General features: G+C 39.0%; 2 protein-coding genes across 8 annotated transcripts in view; one reads left to right on the forward strand and one right to left on the reverse strand.

The window, feature by feature from the left end:
• Window positions 1-13,292, forward strand: part of LOC147181003 (partitioning defective 3 homolog) — a 171,696-nt gene that overhangs the window by 25,798 nt on the left and 132,606 nt on the right. For all 7 annotated transcript variants that reach the window (XM_086076408.1, XM_086076433.1, XM_086076449.1 and 4 more), the window contains exon 2: window positions 7,269-7,370. In XM_086076408.1, coding sequence (XP_085932534.1) covers window positions 7,269-7,370 — 102 coding nt within the window. The remainder of the gene's footprint in view (window positions 1-7,268; window positions 7,371-13,292) is intronic.
• LOC147181004 (uncharacterized) lies at window positions 1,928-4,884 on the reverse strand. The gene is made up of 2 exons (XM_086076470.1): window positions 4,420-4,884; window positions 1,928-2,268 (listed from the first exon to the last, which is right to left on the reverse strand). The coding sequence occupies exons 1-2, from the start codon at window positions 4,543-4,545 to the stop codon at window positions 2,089-2,091; spliced, it is 306 nt and encodes a 101-aa protein (XP_085932596.1). The 5' UTR covers window positions 4,546-4,884; the 3' UTR covers window positions 1,928-2,088.

The raw sequence follows: 13,292 nt of genomic DNA on the forward strand, positions 1-13,292 counted from the left end.
AGAAATAGATAACTGAAGATTTCATGGGCGGGCTGGCATTCCACACAACTAGTTGGATACAAAAACTCACTTTTTAGTTGAGTTTCCTGAAATCAGCCAATGGAAAAAAGTGTAGCATTGTTAGAAAAGGTGGTGACTTTTACCCGAGACACATAGCGTTTAACACAAAATTTCTCGCGGCCCGTCGTCTCACTGGTGATATTTACTCTACGGGAATGAAAGGGTGCTTTGTGCCAAGTTCAACCTTACTAACACTGTTCTCGTCATTGTGCATACATACATACACGCGCGCGCGCACACACACACACACACACACACACACACAGATAAATACACACGCACACACACACGTTACAGTGCGTGATGACCCCACAAGCGATGGGAAAAGGCCACCGAGTCGAGGCCACTCGTTTAAAGACAATTAATGGACATTTCATTAGATAAACTGAGGTCTAATTAGAACTACTACAAATTGTTTCCTCAAATAATTGACACTGTGCCCCAATTAGTGAGTGCATCACATACTTGGCTTATTTATTATTGTTGTTAAATTGCTGATTTTTTTTCCCAATGTTCATTTATTATAGGGTTTTGCAACTATTATATTAGTAATCGATTAAACTGTTAATTATTTTGTCGGTTAAAAAACACACCCTTTTATTCAAAAACATGACATGTTAAATTGACAGCGCATAAAATGCACAAATGTTAATTATCATTCCACTCCTGGTTTGGTCTGTGTCAGTAATATGTCACTAGTTTTACAAAAAAACAAAAACAAAAAAAAACAGTCAGCTTCTTTTCACGGAGGACTACAGAAATCTGAAAATGTTTAGTTGAGAGGCTGAAATTTTGAAGACATGTACAATTTCTGATTAAAGAAAGTCTGTAAAGATTAATTATCAAAATATTTATTGATTAATCGTTGCACCCTAATTATGTTTATTTGTAAAGAATCTTCCTAAATTTCTGTCTAAGTTGACAGTACAAAACAGCTTCAAAGGTTGTTTGGGACAAGGAGAAGTAACGCAAATCCCTGAAAGGGGGGAAAAAACGTTCATTTGAATTAAGTGCGTACGATAGGTGTCCACACATTTGATAAATATGGATTTTTCTGTATTTACGCACGCTCTAAATTTCATTCATATGCACACATTTAGAGCCTGTTCACACTCTTTGATAAATGAGGCCAGGGTATAAAATCATCTGGAAGACACTTGAGGAGCACAAAGCAATAAAAAGACAATGTGTTGAGTAAAGTGCCAGTAAAGCTTCTTGTTACTCATGTAATCTGTTGGTAATTCACCTCACCCGCTGTGAGGATCAATGCCAGTTTGCTGCAAATGGAATGAGTTACTTTTTTTGTCTACATTTGAAGACGTTTGGAAGCTTCCATCTGGCCTCCTAAATGCCTCCCCCTAATCCGTAATCTTAATCTTATATTATTCTCTTAGAGCTCCAAGAAAAAAAGGTTAATGTCTCCAGTTACGGTGAAAAATGTGCAATTGTGTTGCTTTCTTATATTGCATTTTATTTTCTATTCAAATGTGATATTCTTTGCATTTGAGTCCGCATTTCACAGGTCTTTTCCACTAATTGCTTTCTTAAGGATTCCAATTGGTTAAAAATACTCTAAAGTTAAATGGTAATATAATACACACACACATATATAAATATATATAAATATATAAATATAAATATATATATATATATAAATATATATATAAATATATATATATATATATAGTCGCACAAAAAAAAACCTTGCCCAAAATTGAACAGGTCAGCCACTCCAATTTATATTTAATAAGTATCCATATTTACAACTGTTAAAGTTAGAAAACGTTTATTCGCCAACACCAGGGTCACTGATGGATTCAAAAACATAGTTGAGGTACAGTTGTTTTAATAAAAAGTGTGTAAAAAAACAAGTGTTTGACATATGTAAACAAAATGTATCGATGTTACATTTTCAACAACTTCAAGTTAGTAGTCAAGATCCTGAGCTCATGAAAAAGTGCGCTGCGACCAAACCCTTTTTTGTAAAGTCTTTGGATGTTTAAAAAATGACATTGACTTTCTCATTGACTAATCGCCAAAACTGTCCGGATCGTCTACGCCGCTGCTCAGGACTGAGTTATCGCTGCCGGACTCTGCACTGTCCGAGTCGGAGTGTTCAGGGTGGTTTCTGTTGTTGGCCTCCATAAAGTCCATCAGAGACTCCAGCATTGAGACGTCGCTCTCCGTGATGCTCTGCGACGCTTTGAACTGCCAAATAGAGGAAGTCGGCATGTTGGTTACTCCTGCTCCAGTTTGGTTTACAATGCTACTGTTTTGGTTTACAATGCTACTGTTGAAAAGCAAGACATGGCTTGATTTTGTTAAAAAACGATGGACTCCATCGCTGTTACTTTGTATTAAGAAACCAACGTTGTAACAACTCAGACGCGGCACAGAACACTTTTGGAGCGAGGAGGAAACAGACTGATTTATTAGTGTGGTGAGTGACATCAACGTAATGTTTTATTGACGCCATAAAGTAGCGGAAATTAGTCTGACGTCTATATGTGTCATGACGTTTTCCGTATACTGTATTGTCGGTTCGAGGGGATATTCCAATTGCCATGTATACAGGAGTAACTGTCTACTCACGCATGTAAACAGGCTGTTTACATGCACAAGTTTAATGACTACTATTTTCTAAATTTTAATTAAGAAAAAAAATCACTAATCGATTTATAAATTCTGTCGGGATTAATCTGTATCAAATTGAATCGTGATACAGATCGAATCGCAATTCCATTATCAAAATTTGGATGTCTCACTTTTTGACAACCTTTTTGTCGGTGTAGATAAAGGGCAGAGATTCAAAATCACATCTTAATTTAATTTCTAGAGCTTTTCATAAACCACTGGAAAAAGTCTTCAAAAATCACACATATGGTACACCATAGCTTGCTTCACATTGGCACTTGGCATACAGGTTTTGGAGATTGTTATTCTGTCTTGTTGTTTGAAGGTTAGCTCTTTGTAGATGAGAGAGGGACAAAAGATTGAAGTCTCCTTTGATCAGTATGGAGGAAGCCAGGAACATGGATTTCGCAGTCATTGTCATGTCAAATTTGAAAGTAAACAAGAACTTGATAAACAAGAACTAGCATATTTGAAGAAAATTGCTGAAAACATGCAAACATTGAGAATCATCTTGGACTCAATTGTGGAAGCGTAACGATAAACGTTTTTTTTCACCATTTTAGTTGTGCATGTAAGTCACGCAAAAAATGCTGAGCAAATTTTTATAGTAATTTATTTATTTACCCGTATTTTTTAAAAGTTACACTTGCCTGCCAGCATGTGGACATGGGCTGCACACTAGCATTAGAGCGCCTCATTTTCGCGACGTGAACAAGCCCCACAATGACTTAATAATAATAATAATGCATCGGATTTATATAGCGCTTTTCTAGACTCTCAAAGACGCTTTTACAATGGAATGGACTCACACATTCACACTGCAGTGGCGGTAAGCTACTTAAGTAGCCACAGCTGCCCTCGGGCAGCCTGACGGAAGCGTGGCTGCCAGTGTGCGCCTACGGCCCGCCGACCACCACCAAATATTCGCACCTTCCATACACCAGTATGAGTAGCACTGGAGGCAATGAGTGTGAAGTGCCTTGCCCAACGACACATGATTTGGGGAGAGCGGGTATCGAAAAGCCGACCTTCTGGTTACTCAACGACCGTCTCTACACCCTGAGTCACGGCCGCCACGATTTGGCGAGATATATTCTAGCTTTGTTTAGGCGTAAAAGATGCTAGATGAATTTCTCAAAATCGCAGTACTAGTGTTTGATTGACAGTTGAGCGGGGCGTGGTTACAGCACACTCAGTGGACACGCCCAGCTTTCAAGAACTGAGAGAGTGGCTTGATTTTTCACCATTTTGAAGCCTTATTTGATTATTTTTACCAAGTAGTGTTTGATTGATAGTTGAGCGGGGCATGGTTACAGCATATTCAGTGGACACGCTCACATACTTAAAGAGCCGAGAGAGTGGCTTGAATTTTTTTCACAATTTTGAAGCCTTACCTGATTATTTTATGTACTAGGTAATTTTTTAAACCATTCAAATTTGGTAGGGTTGTCAACAACACTCAAGTGTTAAATTAAGAAGACATTTTCACTTTAGAAGGGCTTTAAAAGAAATGGCAACAAATGTGGCAGTGTAGGTTGGTTATTTTGCTCCCTGTTCCAACTATTGACAATTAAAACACAAAAAAAATGTAATTAAGCATTTAGTTTCAGTTAAAGTCTGTGAACATATATTTATTTGACACACTATTAAAACACTAAACTATGACTATAAAATGATTAGAACTTTTCCTAACTATGACTATAAAATGATTAGAACTTTTCCTACCTCCATGTCAATGAGCACGTTGTTCAGGTAAATGCTGTCAAAACACTTGAGATTGTTAAACAAGTGCACGAGCTCCTGACATGCGGCTTCCTCGGCCTCGCCGCGTTTGTATGACGTCACTTCCATTTATTTACTTATTTTGGCGGTTCTCCGCTGCATAAAATGGCGGTGCCACCGGGTACTTTTTTTTCAGTAGTCTTGTCGTCGCGGGTCTCTGCTGGTTCTGGTTCAGTAGACATTCGTGAACACGTCGTCACGGCTTTGCTCTTTGAAGCGGATTCATATATGGACGTTTTTTTTTTTGTTATCAATGAAGGAGGTGCTGCGTCATCGCATTACGTAACCGATGACACCGCCCCCTAAATTTAGGTATTTTAAAAAGTTAATGTTGGTGTGTTTTGTGGCTCATAAGAATCATGTAGGTAAAGGACGTCGCCAATTTGATTATTTTATGGGGTAAGTAACGAGCGACCTGCGGAGGTGTTTTGTTTTTTTTAGCAACGTGCACGCTAACGACTTGCAGCGTTCGATGACTTCACGTCGGATTTACGCGATGACTATATTCTTGTCCAATATTCCATAAACTGCTGTCTCGTTGTGGTGAAGTAGCGTCAACTGGCACTGTGTAATTAAAGTCTCTGTGCCAAAGAGGAGCACTGTATGTCACAATTATTTTAAGGGAGATGGAAGTGATGATAAAATTGTCGTGTAGCTTTGGGTATAACTAGTTGGTCCGTTTGTCACGAATGCGTTATATTTGGTCATACTTCCTTATTTTAATATACAGCGTTGTTGTTTTTTATTTAAACAAGTTGAAGTAACCATGGCATATTAATCTAATCTAAAATATTTCCACATTACATTAAATATGCGATCAAGGTGGCTGAAAATGAAATAATTCCAGTCAAATACAAACACAAAATGATGAATACCTTTGTTTTGTTTGTGAAGACAATTATTTTTATTCAGCATCAAACAAAGACATGAAAAACTGCTAACATTGAATTTTGTTTTTAGCTCAATCCCAACTGCATCTTGATGAGGGATACAGCACTAAAAAAATAAAAAGGCACAACACATTATGAAATATTCTATCATAATCATAATGCAAATCAGGAAAGCTAAGATTGAATTCTAACTCCTCTGGTAGAGTGTTACAGTAAATCTGATGGATAGCACGGGCTTCTAATTTTGCCTTTGATAGAAAACCTTAAACTTCTCCAACTTGAATCTTTTTAACCCATCAATCATTGGAAGGGGTCAAGGCGTTGTTCCTGTTGAATGGAGTTAAATGCCGGTCCAGCAGGCTGCAGAATATAGTAGAATGTGCAAACCTATTTCGGCGATGTACGTGCTTTTAAGAGGGTCATATGTATGTATGTATATATATATATATATATAATATATATATATATTATATATATATATTTTTTTACTTTTGCCTTAGTTTTGAAACATGGCCAGAATATTATGTGTATGATGAGGTCGTAGGTTGGCATGGCACTGCTTCTGTCTATTTATTGCACGTGTTGATCACATTTGGATGCATTTTAGACATTCCTATGGTTAGTGTAGTACATCCAGTGTGTGAAGAAATATTTTTTTTGTGTGCGTGTGTGGGAGGGGGGGGGGGGGACTGAAAAAATTGTTCATTAAAGTTGACTCATCTGTTCGACCCGTAGCATTTGTGTGTGTGCGCACACATTCACCACACTCACTATCTTATTAGTCACTCATCAGCATAGATGTTACGCAGTTATAAATCTTTAAACAACTGTTCTGTTACACACGGAGCAGTAACATACAAACACAACACAAAACAGTACTTAGGTATATTGTCGTTGCCCTTTGGGAACAACGTAGAACTTCACTGAAGGTGTGCAACACTTAAGTATGGACTTACCTGTGCAGCACACTGGAAAAACCCATACAAAAGATATGATTGAAAAGTATACATTTTCTTTAAGTGAACCACAATGTTGCACAGCTTTACTGTAGCAACAATTTAGACACCTAAGAGATTTTGTTAAATATTTATCTACAGTAGAAAACATCTGTGTGGGCCATAGTGGTTGCGTGGCATCAGATTTCCACATCTGTCACTTTTAGGTGTACGGTGTAGTAAATGTTTTGCCAGACACATTTTTCCTTACTGCCTGCAGACGCTATCAAGTGGCAGAGAGCATCTGGGGTCTGCTCGCTGGCGTATTTGACACAAAAACTGCTCGATGACCTCCATGTTGATATCCATTTGTCATTACGCTCAAGCCAACTTGTCGTCAAGTTTGTGTGCACCACCCGCTTCAAATTTGAACTGGGTGACATTTACTACCAGTTATTTTTAGTTTGTGATCTGGATTTTGGAAGGCGACAAACAACAACAACAAAAAATGTCGAATTCACTTTCAGAAGCACGGATTGCTTCTGAAAGCGAATTCAGGAAGCTATGTTGTTTATCTGGTTGGTTGGTTGATTGATTGATTGATCATTTAACAGCTCAACTTGTAAACGCTAGGTAAGCCGTGATTGGTTGTTACCTGAGCCCTCGACATGTGATGTCATTTCCAGTCGAAAGCAATTGGCAAAATGTGTTTTTAAATATATTATTTTTACATGAAAAAGAATGATGTAATCAAATTCAGGATAAATAATTCACTCTTTACTCCTAAAACTGGCAAAATTAGTAAAGTATCTCATGTGACTTGTGCGCCCACTCTGTAGTACTCTTTACTGCCATCCACAAGGCTGCAGTAGAACACACCGATAGCAATCATTTAAGATAGTGTAGCTTGTTCCGTGTAAGATGTTTCTGTTTATTTTAAAGGAATAACACTTTGCTCTCTTCCCAGGACGCCAGCTACTGGCTGCAGGTGCACCGCCTGGAGCACGGGGACGGTGGTATCTTAGACCTGGATGACGTGCTGTGCGACGTAGCGGACGACAAAGACCGGGTAAGACCTTTCAGGCAGTGTGAGTGGAAAAACTCTCGTTCCTCTGTAGCATACAATTTCCCTTTTCCAGCACAATGCTTGGACTTGTGTTCCTTGAGCTCGTGTACTCCAAGTTAAAATCCAGCAGCGGTTGATTGTGTTGGCGCGCAGCGTGGATGTTGTAAAGTACTCTGGAGGCGGAACCTGCTGTGTTTGTGGTCGCGTGCCGCAAACCAAGCGACATGCTTAGCCAGGACTGTGACGCAAAGACTGTCTGTTTCAGTGAGCGTGTGTGTTATTTAACTCATTCACTGCTTGCTGTGTTCAAAGCAGAATTGCCCATATTGCCAGCTGTCTTGACTCCTCTTTCAAAACCCACATACTTTTTTGTTCTGTCACAATATAAGTATCAAACCTATCAAAAAAAATTAGCAGACTTTTTTAAGATAAAAAAGGTTGTGCCCCCCCCCCCCCCCCCCCCCCCCCCCACACACACACACACATTCTTCGACAATCAACAGCAGGACATGACCAGACATGGGGTTATTTCACCAAAAACACTTATGCGAATATGCCAATATATCTTTTTTTTTTTGCTTTTGTGACACCTCAAACTACAAAATAGCAAAAATATGACTGAGAAAAGGCTTTTAACTAATTCACTCCCAGCCATTTTCACTGAAGTAAGCCCTTTCGTTCCCGGCTGTTTTACTGGATTTTGGCTGATTTTGCGAGGTCCACAAAATATTGTGTTCTATTGCTATCAAAACATGGAACCTACCAAAATAAAGATTAGAGTCTCATCAGGAAAAAAAGTATATTTGTATCTGTTTCCGTTTTGCAGCAATTAGCATTAGAATATAGCTAAGTTCATCTTTATTCACAAACCTGTTGAAAACACTGGGAAAAATAACTTTTTGCAACATGGCCCTGGCTGATCTCTTATACGTTTTGCTACCTTTGCTTTAAGCCACCTCTTCCGGTCAAAGACTGCATCAAAGCCTTCTGTATGCTCTAGAATAAAAAAACAACAAAATATACTTTTTGGGGACTATGGCACTGTTTAAAATAGAACATTTTTATACGTCTTTGGGAGCAAATGAGTTAATGACAAAATGATAAACATACAACTAGCGGCGTTCACCATTCACTCCATGAATTGCATCATCGTTTCTCCCGATCGCAACACACTTTCTTCTACTTACCACGATGTGCAGTATATCCTATTTATACCATACATATATTTATTTTGTCAGTTGCAAAACTAACTCATAATCAACGGGACAACTTGAGATCTAATATTTATCCTCTGCTCAAAAGCTGTTCTCATATCAAATTCAAAGTGATGCAAATCTTCTGGACCTCTTCCACACCCGCCCATTAAAAATTTAACCTTTGGGCCTCAGCTACCTCAAACACCTTCAGTTCAAACTCAGTAAGATTTTTGCGATTTTTGAGTCAATAATCTGTCAATGTCTGAGAACATGATTGACAGGTAACAAGTCTTTGCACTCATTTGAAATGTGGGCCTCAACTACCTTTTGTGTTTTCATTTTAAGGATCAGTTTGAAAAGTGTGACTGGTAGAGTATCAAAAACAACCATTTGAACCTCCCCGCTACGCAAAATTTTTTAGTTGGGATGTCGCCCAAAAGCAATAGGGTTCTTTCGTTACGGGACGTCCCTGCACAGAGACAACCGCGAAGCTCCTGGCAGCTCTTGTGACTCATCTTCAGAGTCCATTCCGACAGGCCAAGCTTTTTAAAGTCTGGAAGGAATGCGCCGCCTCTTTTATTAGCTTGCGCACACACGCGCTTGTTTGGGGAAGCCAAGCATACTGTATGTTTTGAAAGTATGTGTGTGTAGTGTGCCAGGAAAAGTGGAGCGGGTCCTTTTTTCCTTACTCGGCTCAGTCAGTGAAGGGATTTGTTTGAGGCGTTTTCTGTATGAAAGGTCATTCCCTGGACGGTTGTCTTGTCGAGCCGGACAGATGACCACATGCCAGGTGTCAGGTGACGCTCCTTCAACCATCCCAAGACTTCAAAACATGACGTCTGTGTGAATGTGTGTTTGTTTGTGTGTGTGTGTGTGTTGCACAGCTGCGTCCGCATTCACAGGGGTCATCATCCATGTGTGACCCCTGTCAGCATTTGAATCTTTTAAAAGTATGTAGCTTGTCGTCAGCGTAGAAATTCCACAATAAGTTGTAATCATTTTGCTGCAGTTATATCATTTCAGATTTTCCACGGCAACAACCAAAAAGTGAAAATATGCTATTTCCTCAAGCAAGAATTAAGTCTATTGCTAACCGTAACAGCAGCACCAAAAACATATTTTTTTAACCTCATATTACAAGACTTTTTGTTCTTGCTCAATTTTGAATTAAGTCTCATATCCTTATTTATAAAGAGGAAAATCTAACTTTTTAAGAAGAGAAAAACACAGTGTTGAAAAATAGTTTGTTTATTTGTTTTTTTAGGATGACTTTTTCTTTCAAAAAAAAAAACATTAGTAGCCATTTGATCTTTTTTTTTTTTTTTTTTTTTTAGTTGACCTTGAAATCGATTGTGTGGATCACGTGACTTCAACAAATACAGCAAGTTTAATTAATATCAAAATCTGCTTGGTTAAACCCACTGAGTGATTTGGCATGGAATTACCCTAAAACGATTTAATTGTTGTGGTATAATTCTTTTTTCTTTTTTTTTTAAGTGTGGAGACTTGCCACATTTTGTAGATGTACACACTAAAGATGATCTTTGGTTTCGTTAGCAAGATTGTCGATGGACGACGATTGAGGATCAATGAACAGCGATCTCTGTAGATTGCCATGTAATAATACACACCACTAACTATATTCTTTATTTCTCTGAATTTTATTTATAAATGCCACTTTCACTTAACATTTATATACACATATACATATAAAATACTAATAATTTACAATACGTATGAAAATCTCTTGAGGACATTGTTTGGATAAATCTAATGGATGTTACCTGTGCGGCTTCGCATGTGTGTTGTACGTATAGTTATTTACTTTGACGTTTATGAAAGTGTTGTTTGTATAATCTGAATATAGTGCGTAGCGTCACGTTCTCCCAGTGTGGGAGACGAGCAGACAGACGGGAAGGCCGTGAGGTTAAAACAGCCCTGAGGTGTTTCTCATGACGTCTACTTCTGCCTGTCTTGTGTTTACATTCTCGTGTTGCGCAAATGTGATTTACAGTGGTGGCACTCTTGATGGCTCCTCGTCTGTTTGAAGTCACTGAGACATCTGTGTGACATACAGAAAAAACTCACAGTAGTAGAAAACAGCATTCACAAACTTGCACATTTTTCTTGAGAACATACAACTATTTGCAATGTTGACGAGAAGAGTGGGGGGTTGAGCCATGGGAGGAGTCCGTTTTGAATTGTTTGTTTGCAAACAGAAATGGTCAAAATGCTAACTTTTTCTTCTTAATACGGTACATTGCTGAGGTATCGCACTGGGACCCCGTATTGGACCGTGAATCAATATCGGGTCGACTTGATATCAGCAGATACTCACAATGAAGTGACTCAGACTCTCGTGTAAAAACAATGGACATCCCTAGCACATATATATCTTTGAGTCAAAAATGTGTTGAAATTTGTAATTTGTGTTTTTACAGGTTATGAACAATTGACGTGCGGTCAGGGCAGGCAAGGTAGGCATTGCCTGCCCTAGGCTGAAATGAAAGTTGAAACGTTTGGCTTTTTCTATTTATTTTAATTATTTCTTTCATTTTAGAAAGCCTACACTACCTATAGGTTTAAAAGTCGCCATATTATTCCTACGCGAATGTACGTTCGCACAGTGCATTCGTGAATTCAAAACACACTTAGTGCACAATACGGCGGAGAATATAAAACTATTTTCACGCCTTTCTTTTGAGGAAAAATGTCATCTTTTGAGGGATGGGAGACCAACACCTTAGCTACCGGATCTTCAGCAAAGGGACAGCTAATTATTCATAAAAATGGTACAAAAGGAAAGATTGGCTTTGTGGATGTGCTTCGATTAACTGGCTGTTTCATTTTACATGGTGTTTGGCATTGCTATTGCTAGTTTGATTTTGTGAGAAATTAGGCTGTTTTACAGGGAGATATGCACTTTATTACATTCTTTCCGGGCGTCTGGATGGGTTCTATAAATTTAATGAAATTGTCCGCTTTTTGATGTGCGGCAAATGGGAGGCGGAGTGAACTGCAACATGTTTACCGTGGCACTGGCTGTGACGTTGGCCCAGAACTTTAGCTGAGTGGTAAATGTTAAGCTGCCGCACCGGAGGCGCGATGGGTACGAACCCCGCTCGAAGTAAAAGAAAAAAAGAGGAAAAAAAAGATAGCGGAGCAAAAAAAAAAGTAAGACTTCAAAAGAGAGCAATGTTGTTTTAGTTTTATTTTCTACCCATACAGAGGAGGCATATGTTAAAATAGTTTGAATGTATGGCGTCTTGTATCTGAGTATCAAGTATCTCGAGGTCGGGCTGAGTGTCCTCTTTTTTTGGAAATGAAAACATGGCCACCCTATGGTATGTTGCCGACACACAAATTTGTAATTGGTGTGTGCGTCTCAATTTTACGACCACCTGCCCACCCAAACCTAGAGCTCACTGCACGTCACTGCGAAAAACTCAGTCCAGTGCAATTCAGGTGAGGTCGTATTTTGTCCAAAAAAGCAAACATGTTAATGTGTCTCCCCAAAAAATTCTAATTTGAAAGCCATTCAGTATTAAGAGTAATATTACCAGATGGATTTGAAATGATACGCAAGTGTTGTTGTGACCCTAGTTTATTGTTTGTTTAAACCCAGGGTGTCAAACGTACGGCCCGCAGGTCGGATTAGGCCCGAAAGGGGTTTAATCCGGCCTGCTAGATAATTTTGTAAAGTAAAAAATGAGTAATGTCAGATCAATTAATCAGACGGCCACAATCAAAACATATAAATAATATCAATTCCACAAGCAATCCTCAGATGAGCAATGGAACTTTTAGATGCAATTGCCCTGGATGTCATTATTTTACAAACTAAAGTTACGGTTTGTTAAAAAACACACAAAAAAGCAAAAACATGGACCAACACAAATGAAACATAAGCGTACTAAATACTACACACATTCAATACTTGTAACACAAACACATATGACAAGGATTAACATATTTATAACTTCATTAACTGCGCCACACAATGCATTCTGGGAGCAATATATATGCAAAACGGGAAGATATAACATGCCCGAACTCATACGGGCATAGTGTTGACGCTTTTCATTTGTGTTATTTTTTTGGAATAATATATTTACAGTTGAGCCCCACAATTTAGGGCTGGCCTGCAAATAGTGAAAATTTGCATATAATTGACACCAATTGTTTTTAAGTTACCGGTGTATATACCATGATTTTACTGATCCGGCCCACTTGGTAATTCATTTTCCTCCATGTGGCCCCTGAACTAATATGAGTTTAACACCCCTGATAGCGGGAGTGGGCGCATCTATCTATCTGTATGACGAGGGTTCACCATATATCTCGGATATTTTTCAGGATATGTGCCTGTCTTTGTATTACTGCCATGGACATGTCTGAGCAGGGCGACAATTAATAAAGTGCAACCAGGCGTGGCGTTTAAATAAAGTGAGAAAGTAAGTTGCTTAAACATGTCGTGGATTAGCTGTGAGCTCGCCCTCCTTATCGCTGTGCAAACCACACCCACACTCGGCCCTCAGATCCTCGCGGGCGAGCATCGGGGATGACCTCATTCCTTCCACGCTCGCCTTCTTCCTCCCCCATCCTTCCCCCCCTTCTTCCTCCTCGGCAGCAACCCCCTAATGAGAACAAGATGACAACCCTTTGCCAAATTCAGCCACAGCAGGGCCGCTCATGACATCTCTGTTGTGATTGATAGTTAGTGTGCGAA

This window comes from Leptonotus elevatus, chromosome 1 (assembly GCF_054856555.1).
Source record: "Leptonotus elevatus isolate MCC_2025b chromosome 1, RoL_Lele_1.0, whole genome shotgun sequence".
In the NCBI taxonomy this organism is placed as follows: domain Eukaryota; kingdom Metazoa; phylum Chordata; class Actinopteri; order Syngnathiformes; family Syngnathidae; genus Leptonotus; species Leptonotus elevatus.